Source organism: Lampetra fluviatilis, chromosome 62 (assembly GCF_964198595.1).
Source record: "Lampetra fluviatilis chromosome 62, kcLamFluv1.1, whole genome shotgun sequence".
In the NCBI taxonomy this organism is placed as follows: Eukaryota; Metazoa; Chordata; class Hyperoartia; order Petromyzontiformes; family Petromyzontidae; genus Lampetra; species Lampetra fluviatilis.
The window spans coordinates 5,353,737-5,378,293 of NC_136336.1; the positions used below are offsets into that span (position 1 = coordinate 5,353,737).

The window sequence follows — 24,557 nt, forward strand, 5'->3', positions numbered from 1 at the left end:
AGGCTACATGGGAGGGGTGGGCGCCACGGTGGTGAGATGCTACCTCCCTCGCCTTGTATAAAGGAGATCGTGGGTTCGACCCCGACGCCTGTACATTTGGAGTTTGCATGTCTCTTTCTCCCAGTGGTCTCGTGTGGATTTTTCTGCGGGTCCTCCAGTTTTCCCCTCCATGTTTAGAATCAACGTGCGTTCAGTGTATTTGGCCGATGCTATGAATTTCCACGTGATGATAAGCCACTTCGTTGATCTATCATTTGTGGCTCGGTCGCTTCTGAAAAAGAGCTACACAGCTAAATGGCCTTACCTATTTTTCGATTTAAAGCTTTCGTGACTGCAGGGATTCATCTTCTTGGTTCTTTTGGTAAAGTCACGTAGAAGGGAAGTAATAAAATAATAAAAATAAAACATAATAAAATAATATAATATAATAAAATAAAATAATATAATAATATAATACCTTACCTAGTAAACAAAAAAAATAGTTTATAATTTAGTTTATGTCTTGTGTGTATGTGCACGCACACACACACGCGCACGCACGTACGTACCGGAACACAGCAGCCCCTTGTGACGGAGGCACGAGAAGTTGTCGCACTCACAGAAGGCCCCAGAGACACGGCCAAACTCGCTGGCGTGGCACAGGCACTGGCCGCACACGCACTCCCCACGGCCGCTGCACGGCAAACTGCGCTCCCTCATGCGGCACGCCGAGCCCTGCCGTCGGACACAAAGACAAGGGGTCCCCCACCCCAACCGTGGAGCCTTCGCAGAATGTACGGGGGGGGGGGGGCAAGCGCTATGAGCGTGCGGCACCTGTGAAAGATGGCACCGGCAACGAGAGGCGGTGTGGGTGGCCGCCGTCACGCCCCCCGACCGCCTTCGTCTCCCCGGTGGCGATGTTTACTACACATCGCACCAGGTGCTCATTTGAGGCCGAGTCGACCTAGGTGGAGGCCCAGGACCGGTTCGGATAATAGTCACTCGTATTGGCCGTGAGCGGGAATCGAAATTGGGTCGCTGGGTTCGTTACCGCTTCCCAACAACAACAACAACAACCGCCATTCGGTGACGTTGCTCGTGCCAGACTATGTGCATTCTGAGGCCACGTTAAGCGTCGAAGGCTCGCTGGCAGGAGGTCACAAGACAGACCCAGGTGACCGAGAGGACTGGCAGATGCACCGCCTGTGCCCCCCTACTGAGCAACTTGCTGCGTTTAAGCCGCCCGGCGCTCCGCTCGTTGTCGTGGAGGGTGACTGCCTCCAACTGCCCAGCAGCGTCCTTCACGAGCCTCCTCCTCCACAGAGGCTGCTCTTGACACCAACAAGACCGCCCCCCCTCCTCCACCCCGCCCCTCCTCCCCCCAATTCCTAGCGAAAAGTTGCACACCGTACCGGCGCACTCCCGGACGGTCCCAGCTCTCCCTCCTGGCACTCGCACAGCTCCCCGATCCTGCCGGGGTTGCAGCGACACAGGCCGCAGGAGAGCGAGCCGTACCCCCCCGAGCAGTGCGGGCTGCGGGGCACGACGCTCGCCTCGCAAGCGCAGCCGCACTGCACCAGCGCCGTCACGTGCAGGCTGTCGCGGAAGCCCACGGGCTTGATCGTGAAGTTGCGCTCGTAGGAACGCGCGCCGGGGCCCACGGCGGCGCCGCTGGTGCCAGCGCCATCGCGGGGGCATCCACGCGCCTCCGCCGTGACGGTGAAGCTCACCTGAAGTGGGACGACACGCAGCGGCGGCAGCAGCAGTGATGATAAAAAATATCAAAAGGCTTTGTATGTACGTACGTTGAACTTCTTTCGTATCGTACGAAGCCAACCGTGCTACTCTTATGTTTTGTCGGTAAAGTCACGTAGGTAAAAAATAAAATTACTAAAAGTATTAATAGAAATAAAATCCTTGCAGTCACGAAAGCTTCAAATCTAGAACCAACCGTGCTAATGGGCTTTACACTTGCCGGCAAAAATACAGGAGGTGTTAAGCTGTCTAATAGGCACCTCTATCCGCAAGACATCATGAAGTCTGCACGAACCACGCATGCTAGTGGTAGAATATGCAAACAGACGTGCTTTGATAACAACGTATGCATTGTCTTTGAAACCAAGTGGCCTACACCAGAGACAGCCTCCTTCATGGCCTAGTCTCACCGGTGTCAGACCGGAGAACACCGCCAAAAGGCGAACGGCACAATGAACACGCAAATATCAAAGCATCGATGGCTCGGGTGGAGCAGTTGCGGCGTCCCATCGATGTAGAGATTATTTAGTTGGAATATTTTACCCTTCGCGCAATGTGAGAACCGGGTTTAGTCGCGGGTGGCTGCTCAGATTAGAATTCGCAATCATCTCACAGGTGCCGGCATAGCCCTCCGACACGGTATTAACAGCAAAAGATCAACACGTTCGTCAATAGCGCTGCGCCGAAAGGAATAATATACATAATAGGTGAAGTAGTGGAAAATGGTCATGCATCATAGCCAGCCTGTTGCCCAAAGACGTTTCTAATCGTCATGTATATTTTCAATTCTGGGGCAGTGTTATTGCAATTTGTGCCTGCACACCACTGCCAACGGCAGTGTCGCGCGATAACAATGTTGACGAATTTATTAGTTAGGTGGGCCACCTGACTTTACTCTCCACGTGCTCATGTCTTAGCGTGGGCGCTCGTATACGCGCGCTGGCTCTGTGTGCTCTGACGCGCTATTGGCTTCCCAAGTGCTACCACGAGGTGGCACTGCACGACAAAAACAAATCAAATTTACATGCAAACCGAAACATGAACACACAACGCAGACTTCTTAATACGCACCAAACCATTAACACACCGCAAACCAAACCATTGTAACGCTAATCAAACACAGACTCAAACCATTTCCCAAACCACCGGCACAATTCAAACTGCTAACAAAGCAATGCATGAACACGCACAGTATCTACGCGTACAAAATAAGCCACCAACAACGCAACCCACGAGCGCGCACAAACCAGGCCCTTCGCACAAACATTGACGCAGGCAGCTGGACAGATTTCGCACCAAGAAATGTCTTCGCGCGAGTGATCCCAACGTTGGCAAGTCAACAGCCAGACATGACGAGGAGATGGGGCGGTGCGGTGGCTAGGAGATGTTAACTACCTCGCCTGGTATAAAGGAGGTCGTAGATTCGATCCCGTCTATGACGCCTGCTGCATATTTGGAGTCTGCGTGTCTCTCTCTCTCTCTCCCCCCATGGTCGCGTGGATTTACATCCGTGTCCTCTGGTTTTTTTCCCTCTCCATTTAGAAACACGGGTTAAAAGTAATTGGCTACGATACATATCCCCATGATAAGCCACTTAATACTGGTAGGAACCTCCTGGTTACACCAGCCCACAGGAGATTATTGTGTCCATCGTGCAGGGAGGGGCTGGGTGGGGAGGGAGGGGCTGGGTGGGGAGGGGAGGGTGGGGAGGGGCTGGGTGGGGAGGGTGGGGCTGGGTGGGGGGTGGGAGGGGTGGGGCTGGGTGGGGAGAAGCTGGTCACCCCGTGGTGCCCTTATAAAACTCAACGTTTAACCTACTCACGCCGGCTTGTGCCCGCCCTCACAGTCGGGCATATTTGCGGAATACACCACGCCGCCGTTGACCCTGCAGGCCATTGATCGAGCAACCCAACGTTCCTACCAGCTCCCTCCACAGGAATGTGTTTGCGCTATCATTTGTGTTTGTATAAATGGTTTATATACTTTAGCAATTTGTACTTTGTAAGAGAAAAGATACCTTATTTTACATATTTAGTTTTCCTCTATTTTGCACTCCAATCGTGTTGTATTGTTTGTTGCCGTAACTTTCTGAGCCACACCTACTCGGCATCTGTGAAAAATAGCTTCATAGCTCATCGGATTTCTCCAGGATAAATAAAGATTATTATTATTTTTTTCATCGTAAATATTATATGCAGAAGATTATTTCATATAGGCAAAAAAATAACTCAACAGAACATTTCAGTTATCTCCCTGAGAGACTCACTAAGCGTGAGCACACGGGAACAGCGACGATTTCAATCGCTAAAATACAAAGGGTAGATTTGAGGCAATGGAACCTGAGATTGTCACAGCAGAGATGATGAAGTACTTTCCGACAAACACTGAGCTACACGTGACGCTTCTGTGCCGAAACACAGAAAACCCCGGTGGGTGATGGATGGTTGTTGCTATGACTCAACGGCATCAAAATGTATTACGGTGGTAATGTTGAAACGACGTCTTGATCAGGTTTCAATGCTATTTTGTGTTTAACCGGGTGTGAACGCAACAGGCCCGTCTCTTCTCAATTTGCAAGTCACCTGGGGCATTGATTCACCAGCAGCGGGTGATGATTGCCGTGCGTATAATGTAGCCACAGTCTGATCTTAACAGTCGTGAACAAGGCCAAGTAAGGTGAAGCGCACTCGAAAGAAGGGAACCCGCGTCAATTGTGTGAAGGAAAGAGACTAAATGAGGTAAGGACAAAAATAAACCCGCTAAGGGCCACCGATTCTTCAAGATCATTCCTGTGAAGCCAAGTTGAAACAAGACATCCCTTCACTTCTATATAAAATTACAAAACGACGTTTTTTTTTTAAAATGCTCTGGTCAAATGACCGTTGATAAACGACATCATTTAAAAGAGGTATCCGTGAGCCTTTCCTGGATAAACGCCAATACTATTATAACAGTTACGCGTGCCTCGACTCCTTCACTGCGTGTGACATCGGGCGTTACCGCACCGCGTCACCTACGCACGTCTCGACCCGTTTACTGCAAAGCGCCGCAAGTCGGCAAGCCGTGAGGACACGCAAGCATCACCACGGTGTCACTCGGCGAGTGTGACGTTGATAGCGGCACAGATCAGTTGCTGCGGTGGAAAAAAATCCAGCTGACGGTCGCTGACCCACGCTGGGCTGGTCCGGCACAGGACCACAACAAACTAACGCACAAACTAACGCACAAAAAACAGTGGTAAAGAAATTCGTTTGTCAATATAGAGGACTTAAAAGTGCAAAGCTCCTGTTGCTTCCTAATATCGGGCGCTCGAGACGGACGTAGAAGCGCATCTGAAAGCGCGTAATGCGGTGACCACCTTTGTTCGATGGGCCAGCCGAAAGCTGTTGCGATGGATGACCGGAGACCGCGTGATGGTTTATCGCTCCTTGACGAGCTCAGCAAGGTGTTGTGGGTCACTTGAGGCAAGAACTTTCTGTGTGTAATGAGTGTCACCTTGAAACGTATTTGTTCGGCTACCGAAAGCCAATGCAGCTCAACAAGCACTGGACGGACACGGTGTCGGACCTTGCAGTGCCCCGTGCAAGAGAATGTTGCACACGCCGCAGCCTGATAATGTTTTTGGCAGACGTCCCGTAGAGCAGTGAGTTGGAATCGTAAGTAAAACTCAGTTTATATATATATAGCACCTTTAACGCAAGACCTCACAGCGCTGCTTTACAATACAATCCCAGTAAAAAAAAAAAACCCTGAAACATTAAAACTAAAAGGAAAACCAACCCTACACAGACGGATACGCAAGAGAAAATAAACGCGGTTTTTCAGACGAGCGCCGAAAACCTCGACTGACGGGACCGTCCCTAACGGAACCGGGGGAAAAAGGCGTTCCGCAAAACGACGACGCCAGACCAGCGCAGGCTCCGTCAGCCATTGAGCGCAGATTTTCGTGGCGGGACGCACGGCGGGACGCACGGCGGGACGCACGGCGGGACGCACGGCGGGACGCACGGCGGCTCTCACCGTGTCTCTCACGCGGAGGCCTCCGCACTGCCGCTGGCCGGGCCTCACCGTGCCGTTCTGGCACACGGCCGTGAAGGAGAGCACCACGTCGTCCGGCTGATCGTACACCTCCAGCTCGACCTTCGAGCGGATCTTCTGCTCCCGGGGGAGGAGGGGGGGGGGTGGTGGGGAGAGAGAAAAGGAGAAGCTAGGACACGAGACAAATACGTCGTCGGAAATGAGCACGACGGCATGACAAGCAACCACGCCGCGTCTCGCTATTCTTCCACAAGCTTGCGCCCCCCACCACCCACCACCACCCCCGTACGTTCATAAATGTGTATTCTTCGTTCTTTCGGTAAAGTCTCGTAGATAGAAAATAAAAATAAAAAAATATTTTTACATATTTTTTTTTATTTACTATCTACGTGACTTTACCGAAAGAATCAAGATTAAGAATTCCTGCAGTCACGGAAGTTTGAAGTCAAAGTTCAAAATGTGTATGCTTGGTTCTTTCAATAAAGTCTCGTAGATAGAAAATAAAAATAATAAAATAGATGTTTTTTATTATTATTTATTTATTTCCTATCTACGTGACTTTACCGAAAGAACCAAGAATAAGAATTCCTGCAGTCACGAAAGTTTTAAGTCAAAGTTCAAAATGCGCTCTCGGCGTCGCAAGATGCGAGAATCTCCATTGGAACTATCAAGAGTGAGCGGTGCCGCACTCCCCTTGCCGTTCATAATGAAGGTTTTTGTGTCGTAACCCTCCACCACCCGACACAGCCAGTAAGGTTTGTGTCACGTAAACAACGCGCCAATTAGTTTACTACCTCAGCCCACCGGTGTGTTGGAGAGTAAATCCACGACGTTTACAATGCGAGCAACGTGACGTTTCGCCGGCAATTACACCCAACGTCATCGGGCGATTTGCCAGAATAGTGAAGCAATCCACCAGCTTTCGGTCTTAAATAGAGCACGATGACGTCATCACTGAACCCACCAGGCGTCGGGGTTAGGATCGAACCCACGACCTTCCGCGTACCAAGCGAGGTAGTTAACATCTCGCCACCATGGCGGGATACACACCCCCGTTTCTTCTCTGTCCAGTCTGGACGCTCAGGCTCACAGGGCGCACGAACTTGGGACCAAATGTTCGTAAAAGTCTCCACTGCCCCCCTTGCCCCCCCCACCCCCCAGGCACCCACCCCCTTAACTCGCACGGAAATATCCCCGTGGCTTTCTCAGTTACCACGTTTCGCAGCAGCGAGAGGAGGAAATCCAAATCTCACGTTTCCCCACCGCCAATTGTGCTGCAGAAGGTTCAGGTGAACGCATCTAGAGGTGGCTTAGTGGTCAATCATTCCTGTCACACTTAATTTATGAATATGCACCGATTACAGAGCGCAATTGCACTCTGGTTGGATGCATAAGAGTATAGTTTATTCATTCACAACGTTTCACCTTCAATCAATTCTAGATTTGAAGTTTCAACCTTCAATCAAACTATCCTCGAATACGGCTCTGTAGAGCAGCGCTCGAGATGGAGGTCCTTCCGCCAGCAGTGGCAGGAGAGAAACATTGCAGGGATGTGCCGTATCTCTGTTTTTGAAGCTAAAAACAGAGATATACCATCACACACTTCTGGCTTATGCTTGGTGACGTTATACGGTGTAGGTGTCTCCCCCGTTGAGCGAGCGCCTATAGCTTTATTGGGAGTGTGTAATTTGCGTAGCAAAGTTCCAGAACAGTCATGAGCACCATGTGCTTTTTGCATCGCTCGGCCCTTCCCCATCTCCCCAGCGAGGTCCCCCGCACGCGCGCTTGCGCCTGCCTGCGAATGCGCTCGCTAACATCGAAGGACGTTTTAGTCATCGGAAGCATCTGGTGAAATGATGGGGGATCGTCATTCCTCGCCAGTCTACACGCCACAACCCCCGTATATCCTGTTCCAGGTCGGAGTGAATCAGCGCACGCGGAGGAAGGCGCGAACCGACGAAGCGGTTTCGCAGAGTTTGCAGAGGCCGAGCGAAGACCAACCCCCCCCTTCCCCTCTCACCCCACCACGGTGCAACCTCACGTCGTGCGCAGGTGACCGCCGTTATACCGGCTCTCTCCGTCCGGTAATTTGCCGTCTCTCACCCAACCTGCCGAGCCATCGACTTAAGTTAAACGAGTCAAGATCTGGAAGTCACGATACGTGCTTTTTCTAAATGCAGTCTTATTTACAACGTTTTTCATGTTTGTTTCCTTTGGAAAATTTATTGAGCTCATTAACAGTGCATTAACATGTCGCGGTGGCTAGGAGATGTTATCTCCCTCGCCTGGTATGCAGGAGGTCGTAGGTTCGATGCCAACCCCGACGCCTGTTGCTGTATATTTCAAGTTTGCGTGTCTCTCTCTCTCTCTACCTCCACATAGTCAAGTGGATTTTTCTCCGGGTCCTCCGGTTTTTCCCTTCACATTTAGAAACGTGCATTTAGAGTATTTGACTGCTTTGAATGTCCACGTGACAAGCCACTTCGTTGAGCTACCAATTGTGATGGCCAGGTCGCTTCTGAAAAAGAGCTACGTAGCTCAGTGGGCCTTACCTGAAAAAGTAAAACAAAATATCCATATTCTTGGATCTTTCGGTAAAGTCACGTAGAAGGGAAAACAATTAAAATAAGCTGCTGTGGTTTTTCACACCTGATGATGATGATTGCTTGTGTTGCAATCGAAACGTCGTGAAAATTGTATTGTTTTATTTTCATTATTTTATTGTTTTCCCTTCTACGTGACTTTACCGAAAGAACCAAGAATATGGATCCCTGCAGTAACGAAAGCTTTAAATCGAAAAATATTTATAGTTTTTATAAAGTTCATATACTATTTTTTTGACATACCTGAAAAGGTATAACAAAATATAAAAACTTTTTATAAATAGTTCATATACTATTGCTTGACATAGTTAATTTAGTTTCTTTTTACAGTTTAACATTTCACGTATGAAATATAATCGACATAACTCGTGTGTAAAGAATACCCCGTTGAAGAGCGGCAGGACGAGGACCGTGGCTTAACACGAACCCACAGATCGTCACAACGGGGCGCCCAAACTCTCCGTAACAAGAGTCATGACTTGCGTGTGAAATCACATTCTTCACAGAGATCCGGAGCAACGGGAAATGTTACAAATGCTTGAAGTCTCCTTCAGCCAACACATGCCATCCGCTCCTTTGAAGTCAGCCTCCTGTATGTTGGTCGGCAATTGGACTCGGGTGTCGTTTTACAGCGAAACGTCTAAAAATATGCTTCTGTCTGAACCCGTTTCAAGGTGAAAACATTGGCTAGACAGAAGAAAAAACGCGTGGTTATTAAAGTTACCGAATGATTTCTCAAAGGTATTTTTTTTAACGATTTTTTTATGTATTTTACCAGGTAAGGCCCACTGAGCAATATACAGTGGTACCTCGGTATAAGTCGTTAATTCGTTCCAGAAGGTAGGACTGATACCGAAAATGACGTATACCAAACGAATTTTTCCCATAAGAAATAAAGGGAAAGGAAATAATCCGTTCCAGAATATAAGAAATGATATTTTATGTGACATATTATACATTAATGGGGTTGTATAAAATAATTTAGACACTACTTATTACTAAAATGCATACATAAATTAAAATGCATGAATAAATTAAGGGTTGTGCACTGAACGAGATCTACTGTACAGGCAGACTGAGGAGTGGCGCTTTGTTTCAGTCGTGAACGGGGTCTACGCGGGTACGCGGTGACTCATCACGACCCATACAAGGTCTAGCAAGCGCGTCGTATCCCAAGCAAGACGTCGTATCCCAAGCAAGACGTCGTATCCCAAGCAAGACGTCGTATCCCAAGACATTTTTCTCTCGTCAAAACACGACGTGTACCAAATTCGACGTATTCCAAAGCAGTCGTATACCGAGGTGTGACTGCAGCTCTTTTTCTAAAGCGACCTGACAACAATCCACAGCTCAACAAAGTGGCTTATCATGTGGAAATTTATAGCAGCCAAAAATTAGTCTAAACGCGTGATGTCAATCCTGAATGTTGGAAGGAAAAGCCGAAGGACCGGGAGAAAAATCCAAGCGACGACAGGGAGAAGATGTAAACTCCAAATGTACAACAGGCGTCACAGGGTCGGGATCGAACACACGACCTCCTGCATACCAGGCGAAGGAGTTAACATCTCCTAGCTACCGCGGCACCCCTGGGTGTACAGATGCATCGACTGACACCGATTATTACCGATTCCCAGGCTAACGAAACGAGTGTCACATCTCGTGTGCGAGCATTTATGTTTTTTCGATTTGAATATGGTGTACGCAGTGTGTTAAAATAACCCCCCTCTAGCCAATAAGGGACCACTAGATTCAGTAAAATGTTGAAAAAAAGAAGAACCAAATTTTCAAGGGAATCGCCGCCCTGACTGGTGACGATTCGTCGAATTGCGAGTTGGGCAAACCATGACACCACCACACAGCAGTACTCTGTTTTTTTCGGTAAAGTCACGTAGGTATAAATAAATAAATAAACAACTAAATTTAATCACAACGTTTCGGAGGAAACACAAGCTGCCTCCAAAACGTCGTGGTTTTATTTAGTTGTTTATTCATTTATTTATTACCTACGTGACTTTATCGAATCCTTGCAGTCACGAAAACTTCAAATCTCGAACCCCACGACTGGCTGATCGTTGGACTGCCATTTATTCCGCGCATGCTCACCTCTCTGAAAGTAACGCTACTCGGCAGTAAACGGCAAGACAATTAATCCTCGGCGTGAATCAAGTCAGCGGTTTCTCTGGTGAAAGAAGAAGGAACTAAGAATGGATGTCTGACACCACACCGCACCACATGCAGCGTTTGCTCTAAAACATGGCCCCTGTTCCGTTTTCCTCTTTGTCACGTCCCCAAATGTTACTCTCCTCGAGCTCTCGGTCTCATATGGAAACGTTTTTTTCATTCCGACACCATTCCTAACTTCTGTTTTACGCGTGGACTTTTCACGGCCAAACATTGAGAATGAAAATTATCGCCGTCTTTCGGGTGAGATCACCGTGTAGGTTACAATGAAAAGCGTTTCACCAAATACCCTCCCGCGACAGCCGACACAGCCAATCAAAGTCAAGCTGCCACGTGACAGGCAGATATTACGAGCGATTTGGTTTTTCAGGAAAAGTGGGATTTTAAAAGCCACACGCAATGTTAAAAAGCGACATGCCTCCGGTTTTTCTGAAAAACCAAGTAAATTGGCACATTTTCCCATCACGTAACAACTTTATTTCATTGGATCTGTCAGGTGGTGGAAGGTTACAGTTAAACATTGTGACATTGTACACTACGCAATGATCTAACACAAAATAAACTAAATATGAATCGCAAAGCCCTGTGTGAAGAGAGGAAGAGTTCGCCTTTTGGCGTTCTCTGCTCTGACACTGGTGAGACGAGGCCCTAAAGAAGGCTGTCTCTGGTGTAGGCCAATCAGTTTCAAAGACAACGCAGATATTATTTTCAGAGCATGTTTGTTTGCATGTTCACCACAAGTACGTGTGGTTAATGCGAACCTGATTCCTTGCAAAAGGTTTCTATTTGGTGTTTTAACATCTTAACCCCTCCTGTTTTATTGCTAGAAAGTGTAAGGCGTATTGTTCTTTTTCATGCACAGAACTCCAGTAGAACCTCGGAGATCGAACGCACCAGAACTCGAACTGATCGGTGTTCGAACGATATTTCCGACCAATCGCGACTTGAAAGAACCTGTACGGCTGAGACGCGTTTGGCCAGCGTGCATGACGCTTGCCCAGACAAAGGTTTACCACCTCCTCCTCCTCACCACCTTCCACTCAAGCCATCAACTCTCCTTACTACAGGTAGAGTGAAGGTCAATGTTCATTTATTTCATTCATTCCATGTATTTATTCCATTTATTTATCGTGTTTTTTATTTTTTTGTGTGCTTTTATGCATGTAATTACTGTAAATTCGTGTAAAAATGCTTTAAAATGAGAGATTTCTTGTGTCTGGAACCAATTAACGTCATTTACATTACATTTTATGGAGAAAATTAATTCGGTGTTCGAACAAAATCGGTGTTTCGAATGGCCTTCTTTAACAAATTAAGTTTGATCGCCGGGGTACCACTGTACTTTGGAGATCCCTTCGAGTGCCCTGTTATGCACACTAGGTGGCAGCAACTTCCCCATCTGCAACAGTACACAGCGATGTTTGGTCATGACATTCCAACCCACTTTTTCAGTTCTCAGGAGGCTGGAATTTAAGCCGAACTAAGCACAGAACCAAGTGTAATATGATTTTATTCATGGACGCCGGGATATGAACACGACATATTATTGAGGTGAGCGGCTTTGCAATTGGAATGTTGCGAGTTTAAATCCATGACTGGGAGTTTGACTCGGCCCATCACCCCGGCAGGGTCGATAAAATAGATACCACTTTGTGGTGACATCAACAGTGGTCGTGCTATGATATCACTCGCCCCCCGTCATAGAAACGAGGAGTTTCCACCACCGTCTTAGGGCTGTAAACAACGGATGAGCTCCACCTCCATGCTCATTTGAGCAGAAAATCACTTGGATCAATGCAGCGATACAGAGAGGTGCAGTGGTCGGAGCGTGTTACTTCGCAATCACAACGGCTGCCAGTTCAAATCCCAACCGGCGTTATCCGACCCCATCACCTCTCCATGACACACAAGTCACATTTTGTCAAGTGAATTACCCCCTGCCATAGGAATGAGGAATTTCCACCACCGGCTCTGGGTTGTAAATTGCATACGATCGTCGACGAATACGTTTTCGAGCGAGTTAACCGCTTCGATTGTCTGCATATATATAAATATATATTTTCACACACACACACCAGTGCCGCCGACTCTTTTTACGGTATTATTATGATTACACGCGTTCTCCCGCAGCCCCAGAACCGAGGCTAAATATACTCCGCAGGAGGAACCATGGAGACAGGGGGCACCGCGCACCACACAAGGGCAACACTGTCGCTCCTCCGCACAACAACAAACATCTCCCCCGGGGCCGACTGACTTCGGAGTGCGTTGCCCGTTCCTGCATAACGGCAAGGCCCAAAATTTCCAACGATCGCGCACATCGGGCGGCCGACTGAGTGGCGGTGGCGGCGTTTACCGCCGATCCACCGCTTCCTACGAAGTGGCAGCTGACGAGACGCCTGGAGACACGACGCAGCTGCAATATTGGGTCTGTCTCAAGAAGGGTCCCTGCCAAGTCAGGGATATAACTGCTGGTGGGGAGGGGGGGGCACAAGCTGTCGAAGGTGGTCTTACCCCAGGGACAGACGGCAATCATAATAATGATGGGAATAAAGAAAATCGATTTCAACACATTCGTCAAAGTTGAGTTTGTTATTGACGAATTTTTTCAACATAAATACGTATGGAATATTCGTGCTTGCGTACGACGCTGCCAGGGCATTATGTAATGTAGCATCTTTCGTCAAAAAGATGACCACAAAAGTAGTTCATAGGATGATTCGTGTTATCTCATATAATCATGATCATCGGCCATGGATGAAGGCCTCCCCCAAGTCGCCAACACTTCTCACGATCCCGCAATGTGATAATCCGCCTAGCACCTGCACGCGAACTGATTCCATCGCTCCATCTCCATGTAAATCTGCTCTCCGAAGAATATAATATGATACCGTTTGGTTTTATCGCTACGTGACAAAACGTTTCCCACTTTGCAGGTCTGCAAAACCACTTTGGAAATAAGTTCCGTCAGGTTTGCTTATCCGGGCCATTCTCCTAACACATAGGGGGGGGGGATGCGTTGCTTTGCCAGACTTCGGAATAGAGTTGGCACAATTGGAAGCAAAAAAACTTAATTTTTTAAAAATAACATTTGCACAGAAACCACAGATGAAAAAAGATGGGGATATGAACGCGATTCTAAAGTAATGGGGTTTTGATGACCACAGCGTGACATGGAGAGCAACCCCCCCCTGCTCCCATCCAACGCAACAGCTGTTTTGAAACACCGAGGCAGCGAGCAGCTGACAGTAGGGTGGGTGCGGCAGTCCACAGTAGAAGAGGGGCTGCTGTTTTTCCAACAGCTCGCATAGCCCGCAAGACTTCCTTACGTCTCCCCGTCCGTCCACAAAGGGGTGAGGGGTCACCGCGCCTTCCAGTTGGCTAGCAACAAAGGCGCCCCCCCCCCCTGCCCCCCCCTCCCACTCGCCGGGAAGATGCGACGATTGCACAGCGGCCACGCGGGCTGAGATCCGCCGGTCAATAATTCTCTGCACTGCTGCGTAACAAACCCCGCGCCCCCCACGCCCCCCTCAAAGCGTTCACGGAAATTGTACAGTGACACACTCGGGCGGCCGGACAGAGAACAGGAGCAGCTGCGGTCAGGTCAAGCCGAAAAGTCTGGTCGAGTGAAGAGTCCAGATAGCTGCGAAAGGAACATGAAAAATGCACGCGGCAGATAAACAAATTGCAACCGTCTGTATATGCCCGTGTGTAGTGCGCGTGTGTTTTACCGTATGGACTAAAAATAAAATAACAGGAGAGTACTGTGCGTTGTCTACTGTGCTGGTGAGTTGGTTGGTTGAGTGGTTGAGGGTACATCGGTCTCCCCCATCCCCCACAACCCCGCCCCCTCCATCCCCCTAACCTTCCCCACCCCTCCATCCCCCATAACCCTCCCCTCCATTCCCTACCACCCCTCCAGCACTCCTTCCCCCATCCCCCACCACTAATATATTGAGTGTATTTAATACACGCTTACACACTAACACACATATTTTAGATTTTATACACTACACTATACAATGTGTTGCAGTGCATTTCATTACACATCATCGATTGTGTATATTAATCTAAGCAAATATCACGGGCAATATTTAATTACATTTCTTATTTGCTTCCATTGGATAGATTGTGGATTTTTTTTATTTTAATAATTTTTATTGGCCAATACAGTCGAGCTAAGTGCAAATTCCAGGTAGCCAGGTGTTCCAATTAATTGCCAAGTACTCTTTGGTTCTTTTGGTAAAGTCACGTAGGTAGAAAAATATTTATAATTTTATTATTATTTTTCTACCTACGTGACTTTACACGAAAGAACCAAAGAGTATGGATTCCTGCAGTCACGAAAGCTTCAAAGCAAGATTAATTGTCAAGTGTTTTACCCTATGTAACATTTATAAATTGTAAGAATCCCAGTTCATAGTCGCTCGTAAGAAGGGATGCGACGAAAGCGCACGTCCGTAACTCCAGGTCACCCCTATTACCGTTCCCATTTCCCGCTAATGACGAGCACAATCATTGACAACTTTCGCTCGGAATCGCATTTTCCATGCCACAGTGGGCCAGCGGCAACAAACGCGTGCACGCTGCACACACAGGCACAGAGGTCTCTCTCTCTCTCTCTCATCCGAAACAAAAACGCTTGCCACAAATGAACCACGATACCTCGCCGATATCGTCAAGGGGCGTAAACCATCGCGCAAAATCTGGTCATCCTCGCAGTGGCAGCTTTTGCCGAGCCAATCGACACAAAGACGGTCATCACATCACGCGTTTAACTACCTCGCCCGTTATGCAGAAGGTCGTGAGTTCGATCACAACCCGAACACCCGTATATTTGGAGTTTGTACGTTCTCCCCGTGGTCGCGTGGATTTTTCTCCGGGTCCTCAAATTTTTCCCTCCAAAATGTAAAAGCATGCGTTTAGAGTATTTGGCTGCTATACATTTCCATGTGATAAGCCACTTTGTTAAGCTATCATTTGTGGCCAGATCGCTTCTGAAAAAAAGAGCTATAAAGCTCAGCGGGCATTAACTGGTAAAATAAAAAGTTTAGTTTAGTTCAGATGCGCTTCTGCGGCCGTCTGGAACACTCTTTCTTCCGATATTAGGAAGCGACTGGGAGCTATCCACTTTAAAATCTAGATTTAAAACTAATATCTTTAGAACTGCTTCTTGCGTTTATATTCTTAGGTTTTTTCGGTAAAGTCACGTAGGTAAAAAATAAAAATTAATAAAAGTAAAATAAAAATAAAAAACTACTTTTATTAATTGTAATTTTAATTTTTTTACCTACGTGACTTTACCGAAAAAACCTAAGAATATGAATCATTGCAGTCACGAAAGCTTCAAATCTAGAATTCTTGCGTTTAGTTTGTCGTCCTTCGCCCCGCACCTGCCAAAAACACGGTTGGCTACGTACGGTGTGAAAAAAGTTCAACATACAAGCGTGTCGAGTGGTGTGGTACGCACGTTGTACGCGGATACAATGAGCTCGATGACATTGCTGGAGTCGTTTGCGAGGATCCCAACTGTGGCGCCCGGCAGAAGCTCCGTGTAGCTCTACGCACGCACAGACACACACAACACTGTGGTTAGCTATTCACACATAGTGCAGACTTTACAAATGGATCTATCGACACCGGAACTAACTCTATTCTGTTCTTGCGTATGATGAACAATGTGCCCAGGAGATGAATGCCCATGTCAAGCGAGGTTTGCGAGCCACGAGAGGGCTTCAGGAGAGGGTTCGTGTGGTATTTCTGCTATTCCACCTCCCCTTCTCCTCCTCCGTTGAAGGAGCGCTGACGACAATGGTGTTACGACATGGGTCCGTGGTTTGGGCTGTGTGGCCACAATCGCACGACTGACTGTGACTTGTCCATTCGTGAAGGAGATGTGCGCGTCGGCCTGTTGATGCTGCGATGCCGTTGATGGTCACACCAGCAGTGTCTTTGCGGAGGAATGTCAAAGCCAGGAGTTGCGATGGTTGGGGTCTCGAATCATCTGCTTGTCATGTTCCAATAGGATCGTAGCCGTCACTCTTAAATTGAGATAAAAACCCCTGCGTGTTTGCGCACGCGTTTTCCCATTCAATTGAAATCATTAATTTGAATCCGGCGTTTTCTGCATCGTGTAGGATGCCCATGCCAATCATCGATCGCGTGCAGCGTGTAGCGCTCCAATTTGTTATTTAACAGGAGATCGAGGGCATTGGCAAGGCCACGGTTAGGCGTGCCACGGTGGTGGTGGTGGTGGGTCCATCTGGAAGCTTAAACCGTAATCCATTCACCGTGATTTGAAAAACGTGTTCGCAACAACGACGCCATTCATTTGCACCCTTTTAATACAACGACGGTGCGCACGCGAATATAATCCATTAGCACGAGGAGAACTAAGCTACTGCGGATAATGCCCAAAGCCCTTCACCCTCCCCTACCACACTCATAATACCCCCACCCAATCTTATGTAACCCGACCCCAGGAAACACAAGCCCCTCCACACCATGGGCTGCTGTTGAAATGAAAGGCACGACACACCTGCCTCATCCCACACCACCGTGAACAACTCAAAAGAGGTTCAAAGAGTCAAGGACTGACTTTATAAAGACGGCTGCCTGTGGCCTTGTCACACCGGGGCGTGTGGAGGTCTCGTAGGATCTCGGAAATGAAACGGACCGAGCCTGGGCGTGCTTTGGACGGATGACCACCCATGCCTAATAAAAAAATTAACAAATATATACAATGGGTGACGTAAATTTCGGTTTAAAGCTTTCGTGACTGCAGGGATTCATCTTCTTGGTTGTTTCGGTAAAGTCACGTAGAATGGAAATAATAAAATAAAAAAAATAAAACATAATAAATTGTAATAAAAATAAAACATAATAAATTATTATTAATAATAAAAAGAAAACATAATAAATTATTCTTATGTATAAATGTTTATTATTTTATTATTTCCATCCTACGTGACTTTACCGAAAGAACCAAGTAAATCGGCGACGTGTCGGGCAATGGCCCCCTCCTTCAGAGCACACCAAGAAAGGAAATTGCCTGAAACGTCGTCCTTTAATTGTTTTTCGTTTGAAGCAGTGTTACTGACGATTGCGTAGAATTTACGTGCATTATTTGTGCTCGTGCACCAATGCCATCGCAGCATCGCCAAATAATTTGCTCAACCGTGCGTAAGAGGCTGCTGCGGAGCTACTTGGTGGGCATTAAGCATTGTTGTACTGTGCTTATATGCTCCCGCGTCTACCCTGCCCACACCTTCACAAATCCGCAATGACCTTCTGACCTTTGAGACTGTGCTCAGCAACTATGATTACAAATTCTAGATCTGAAGATTTCGTGACTGCAAGGATCCATATTCTTTGGTTTTTGTTTTTTCATTCATACGCTACAGTAATTTTGCTGGAGCAGTCACACCTGATGACAGATGCTTGTGTTGCTTCCGAAACGTCGTGATTTAATTGAGTTGTTTTATTTTTATATATTTTGTTTTCAACTTCGTGACTTTACCTAACAAACCAAAGAGCATGATTAAAAATAACAATGCGGGCCACATCTCAATCTTTTGCACAGGAGTGGGGGAGACAGGCCATTGGAAAGAGCTGAACGCAACGATGAGAGGGAGGCTGGTCGGGATTGACGATGCAGATGAGAAGAGGGATGAATTGAAATACAAATGTCATGGAAGACATTGGGGTGGACAGGGAGTCAGTCATGAGAGCAGCCACTCGAAGGCAAATGTCAATGTGCTCTTTAAGGAAATAATGTATTATGAATAATGTATTATGAAGCTTGTCTGCCTCGCCGAGTCTCGACTCTTTATCAAGAGGGTCCTGTCAAATTTGCACAACAGACAACGTTGCTTCTGCTGTGCGCGTGATCCCAATTGAGTCATTTGCGGGTGATGTTTCAGCATTGGGATGTATGGTCAATACCAGTTAGGCGGCATATGCTTAACAATGGGAGAAAAACGGTGAACTCAGAGGAAACCAAAGCAGAACACATGGGGCAGAGAGAGAGAACATACAAACTACGCGCAGAAAGGTGCCCGAGTCGAGAATTGAACCCCATGCCCTCCTTGCTGTTGGGCACATGCGTTACCACTGCGACACACTGCCAACATGTACACAGAGGAGTGACCACGCACGGAATGGAGAATAGGGGGGGGGGGAGGTAGGTATCTAGAAGTGGCACTGAGCACTGAAGCAGAGAGGGCACGTGGACGGGAGCAGATTAGAATAACACGCGGACCAGAGGTACCCAGACCTTACCTTGTACAGACCAAAATATGGGGTGGTCACGGCAAAAATTAAGTTGATGTTGTTTTCGGCCAACTTCTCACCGAGGAACCCCAGGGAGGGGTAATCCTACACAGAAACAAGTATTTTACGAAAAAATATAGAAATGCGGGAGCATGTGAAGCTCATGCAGCAGGAATATTTAAGTGAATGAGCATGCATCACTGCCTCCGGCTGGCAGACAGTAAAAACAGACCTGTAGTCAACCGTAATTACAATTAGAGCAGCATTATTACGACGTGATATTATAACCGAAATTACGTCCTGATTGCAACACATTACGAACTACAATTGTAGTTGACCACAGGTCTGCCAACTGAACCACGCCGACCAGTGGCGGCTCCTGCAAAATCTCTCAGGGGGGGCAAATGTCTGGATGATTGATAAGGATAAGGTCCACCCATGCAATGGATAAATTAACAGCTTAAGCATGTAAAGGCAACTTCACTTCTTTAATATTAATGAAAAATAAAGTGACTCTTACAATACATCTTGTTTGTTTCTATACTCACTATTAAAACAAACCACTCAAGTTTCTTTTATTAAAGATTCCACTAGGTGGCGACAAATTATATTGTTGGATGAAACGTGCTTACGTATGATGACGTAAGCACGTTAGGGCGAGCCCTCCCGGAAGCCATAGAGAATGCATTGCAGTGCCCCCGTTCGAAAAAAAACATCTTTGAATGTAAGTCTATGGGACCACTCGGGGCGATTCTCAGCTGGAGGGAAATCGCCCAAAAAGAGGCGGTACTCCACTGAACGTAGCATGACGCTGATTGGACTATATCCAGAGGCACAGTGACGGCTAGCGTGACTCTGTGGTTGAATGACATTGGTGGTGCGTCGCCCAATCGCCCTAATGAAGAAACCGCCCCTGACGCCGACACACAGTCCAACCGCGAGCAGACACGGCACCAGATTAGCAGACAGTCCCAACTCTGTGTGTGGGCACGGCACAAAGCTGTGGGACAGCCCAGCTGTGTGTGTGTGTGTGTGGGTAGAGCACAAGGTTAGTAAACGATAAATATGCAAGTGGATAATGCACCGAGCTCCCGGACCACCCAATACTGAGTGGGGTAATGCAACAGGTTGGCACAGGCCAACCGTGATTGGGTACCGCACCAGGCTGGCACCTCCGATTTCGCACCTCCGATTAGCACGACTTGCTACGTACGGTGCGAAAGAAGTTCAATATACAGTCAGACTGACTGTGTGTAATGTATCAGGTTGGCACAGTCCAAATGTGTGGGTACTGCACTAGGCCGGCACAGGCCAGCCGCGAGTCGCTAATGAACGAGGGGGGCGCAGTCCAACCGTAAGCACCGCCGCTGGCTGGCAAACAATCCAACGGTGAGCGTGGGTATCACACCAGGCTATCGGCGGCCGAGTAGCTGTCATTGTTGTCGAGGTGGCAGTGCCCGTCGTGGGGCCGCAGGACCCCACCGAGCCGGCCGTCCAGCGCCAGGTGCGAGGCTGCGTCGGTGGCGAACACCAGCAGGTGAGACGCCTCCTTGCGCCAGCCAATGCGATCCTGCCGGGGCACATTGGGCACATTCCGCGATTGCCGGACTCGTCCAGCACAGGCTGTTGGGGCAAGTGCTGTTAGCGGAGCTCTTAGGAAGGCAAGCACGGCGCACGAGGGGATGGTGTGGCCAGCACCATGCCCGGCTGCCTTTGTCTCCCCAGTGTTTTATAGATGGCACCAGGTACCCATTTAGGGACAAGTTTACCGACAGAAGGCAACAAAACTGGTTCAGACAATCGCCACGAATGATGGCACAGCGCGCGATTGTGCCACCACTCCTCCTCACATCCAGCAACAAAGACAAAGATCCCCCGTATAGCCTTAACAGACTGTTGGGGCAAGGGCTGTTAGCCAGCACCTTTGAAGGCCGGAACGGCACGCGATGGGGTGGTTGGCTAGCACCACGCCCAACCGCCTTCGTCTTCCCAGTGGCGACGTTAACACACTGCACTAGGTACAAATTTTAGGCTGAGTCGACATAGGGGAGGCCCAGACCAGTTCAGATAATATAATCGTTACTGGTGTTGGCTGTGAGCGGGAATCAAACTCGGGTTGCACGGCTCACAGACTTAAACTTGGACATGTCATTTTTACATACTTTCCGTACGCTCGGGAGAGACTGGCGGACCAATGTCCCAGAAAACTCTTGTGAATGAGACTCACCCGGGTCTCTTTCAGTTCTCACTACTGGGTTAAACAAAAATACACTTTAAACTTGAATTTGCTGCCAAATGAAATTGTTGGCTTGAAGGCATCTCCGCAAGTCTTGCGACGCAAGTGCTTGCTTTTGCTTGTGGTTTAGAACGATTCGTGTAATGATTCAATGATTCTCGTACTCAGGATACACGTGTAAAAATTGTTTCCATAAGAGCCGGTTATTTGAAATGTATGAAAAATTACATGCTAATTGCAAGAGAATGTTGCCTGTTGGCTACTGAAAATAATGAGAGCAAAACAGGATGGAACACAGGAGACGGAAGAAGCAAGCCAAGACGGTACAAATCGGAACCCTGAAATGCGACAATTCATCGAATCGCATCGGGTCAGCGTATAATTCTACGCCTCATTTTAAACGCATTTCAACCCTACTGCGATCAAATGGAAGTTATGAAGATGCACCGAGCCCCCACAACATTACACAGCTCAGGGAGGTTAGGGAGACTAAATGTTGATGGTATTGGTACGCATTGAGAAGAGACAAAAAAAACACGTAATTTGAAGAGCTATGGGGGTTAGAGATCGACAGACTCGCACAGAGACCCATAGACTAGAGGGGGGTATTGAGATGCCACTGGCGCACGGCACAATGCGGAGAGTTGGACAGACGGTGAGAGAGATGGATGCGGTGAAACAAGATACGATGACAGTGGATGTGATGAAAGCAGAGGAACGAGGAGAGAGCCACACAGAGAAAGAAGATTCCAGCAGAGGCCCCAACGCATTCGTGGGACTTCTGGCTGAGAGTAAAATGTAGGTCGATGGGAATGATGTATGTACAGTAAAACCTTGGATAGTGAGTAACTTGGTCTGCGAGTGTTTTGCAAGTCGAGCAAAATTTTAACTTGATAATCGAGCGAGGTCTTGCAATACGAGAAGTATGTATACGCTTTGTCTGCCGAGCGTCACGTGATCACAATGAGCCAATGGTTCTTCTCTCTCTCTCGCTACGGGATTGTGGGTAATCGTCTCCCATGCTCGGTCTCAGTCGGCGTGCCTCACTCGTATAGTCAACATCCGTGCGAGCGTATACTGTTTACTATAGTGTTGTGACCACGTGAGTGTGCGTAAAGCATTTTATTATTCTGTGTCCAAGTGTAGTGACTGTTCTTTAGTAACTGTATTGCAACAATGGGCCCCCTCCTCCTCTCGTCTCTCTCGTCTCCATCACACCACCCACAATTAAATGTAATGAATAAATTTTATTACTTTATATTCAATTTTAATAATAAAAATATAAAAAGGTATTTTGTATTCATAATTTTTACATGAAATTTTTTGGGTTATGGAACGAATCCATCTGAGTTTCCATCATTTCTTACGGGGAAATCCGCTTTGATATACGAGTGCTTTGGATTACGAGCACGTTTCCGGAACGAATTATGCTCGCAATCCAAGGTTTCACTGTGTTACGCACCGTGCACACGACAGGAGTGAAAAACAGAGAAAAAGATAAGCAGGCCGCGCAACGTAATTAAATACAAAATTAATTATTCATAGAAGTCAGATTCATCACGCTTGGGAAAGGCAGCAAGAACACCAACAAAAGCGTCCCAGACCACGCCAAGATAACGGCGCACGGGACGGGGCATTAAACATTGACCTGGCGAGTGAACATCACGCGCGTGTGTGTGTGTGTGTGCGCGTCGCGGTGACGTCACCGCCACTTAGTGGCAAATGGCGGTTGTTGTGGTTGTTGTTGTTGTGTGTAACCGCACTGCGGCGCAACGCACCCCGCACACCGCGGCCTGCATGATGGCATCAAAGCCACCCTCCGGGGCGTCCTTGTTGCGGGAGACGTTGAGACGCTTCACCTCCTCGTTGAAGCGGTCCACCTCGTCGGTGAGCGAGAGAAGGTGGCGGAATCCGAACGACGGCACGCACTTCGGGAAGCGCTTGTACCTGCTCGGTGAGAACATGGGGCAGCGGGGGGTGGGGGGGGTGCCACCTGTCACTCAACCGAAGTGAGAAGAGCACGGCAAATAACGTGGCTCCGTGGGCTTCGTTTTGTTTAAAAATTCCCAAGATTGATGCCGATTGTGCTGTCGGGATGACGTCATGAGACATGGTATCCACTCAGAACTATTGGAGGGCAACTTTGGGCCAGTTAAGTGCAGGACCAATTTATGTAAACTTCAAATCTAGAATGCGCAGTCATTGTTTGTGGCTCGGCACTAAACGAACAGGTAACAGCTAGAAATTGATACAATGACGCTTAGCAAAACGGACAATATGACGGTTGCTGTGGACGTTAGCCCGTATGATGTATCATAGTATATTGGCATATCGTGGCCACCCCACCAACTACACTGAGCCACCGGTCGACCACTACAACCTTTACTCAAATCCCACCACGTGAAAAAATAATGAAACAAATCGATAAGAGTGTTAACATCAAAGCGTTTGCACGAATTCACGCACCGTGCGGCAGACCTGGCCGGAATGGGCATCCTGTTTCATCCTTTGTTCCGTGTCCACCGAGAGGCGTGCACACGCGTACGTACGTACACACCTGCGTGCGTGCGTGCGCACTTGCGGCTTCTCACCCGGCGCAAGGGTTGTGAAGGTACGCCGGCGCCGAGAAGGCGTAGGGAGAGGCCGGTTTGTCAACAAACGAGCCGAAGCCCAGACGCAGGTTGCTGGTGAGTCCCGCCATCTCCGCCGCCAAGCGGGAGCCGAGCAGCTGCATGGTGGCCAGGTCGTCGTGCATGGACAGAGACAGGTCCATCATGTAGTAGATGTCCACCGGGTAGTCTTCCACTTGGCGAACCCGAACTTCAAAGCTCACGGGGTCCCCTGTTGGTGAGGTTGCGAGATCAGAGACGAGTGTTTAGAGCAGAGGGGAGCGCAGACACTCTGGGTATCGTGGGTGTCCAAACGGCCAATGTATATATCTCTAAACGTCGCAAAGAGACACCAACAAAATGTGTAAGTAAAAATTGCACCTTTGACTATTCATACTGGTAGGAACCTCCTGGTTACACCAGCCCACAGGGGATTATTGTGTCCGTCCGTCCGTCGTGCAGGGAGGGGCTGGGTAGGGAGGGAGGGGCTGGGTGGGGAGGGTGGGGAGGGGTGGAGAGGGTGGGGAGGGTGGGAGGGTGGTTTCTGGGTGGGGGGTTGGAGGGGTGGGGATGGGTGGGGAGGGGATGGTCACCCCGTGGTGCCCTAATAAAACTCAACGTTTAACCTACTCACGCCGGCTTGTGCCCGCCCTCACAGTCGGGCATATTTGCGGAATACAGCACGCCGCCGTTGACCCTGGCCATTGACCGAGCAACCCAACGTTCCTACCAGTGTTTTGACTACTTGTGTTGGTGAGGTCGTGGGATCACAGACGAGTGTTTAGAGCAGGGAGGAGAGCAGCCACTGTGCGCATCGTGGGTGTCTAGACACGCAGAATATGTTTAAACGTCGCAAAGACACATTCACAATGTTTTAAATAAATA

General features: G+C 48.3%; 1 protein-coding gene across 2 annotated transcripts in view; it reads right to left on the bottom strand.

The window, feature by feature from the left end:
- Positions 1-24,557, bottom strand: part of LOC144951359 (integrin beta-5-like) — a 44,007-nt gene that overhangs the window by 13,765 nt on the left and 5,685 nt on the right. Inside the window, exons 4-11 of one of the 2 annotated variants that reach the window (XM_078881577.1) lie at positions 23,655-23,904; positions 22,842-23,010; positions 20,236-20,397; positions 18,837-18,932; positions 16,027-16,116; positions 5,755-5,889; positions 1,392-1,709; positions 549-714 (exon numbers count right to left, since the gene is read on the bottom strand). In XM_078881577.1, coding sequence (XP_078737703.1) covers positions 549-714; positions 1,392-1,709; positions 5,755-5,889; positions 16,027-16,116; positions 18,837-18,932; positions 20,236-20,397; positions 22,842-23,010; positions 23,655-23,904 — 1,386 coding nt within the window. The remainder of the gene's footprint in view (positions 1-548; positions 715-1,391; positions 1,710-5,754; positions 5,890-16,026; positions 16,117-18,836; positions 18,933-20,235; positions 20,398-22,841; positions 23,011-23,654; positions 23,905-24,557) is intronic. The other variant, XM_078881578.1, reaches the window with a different exon arrangement.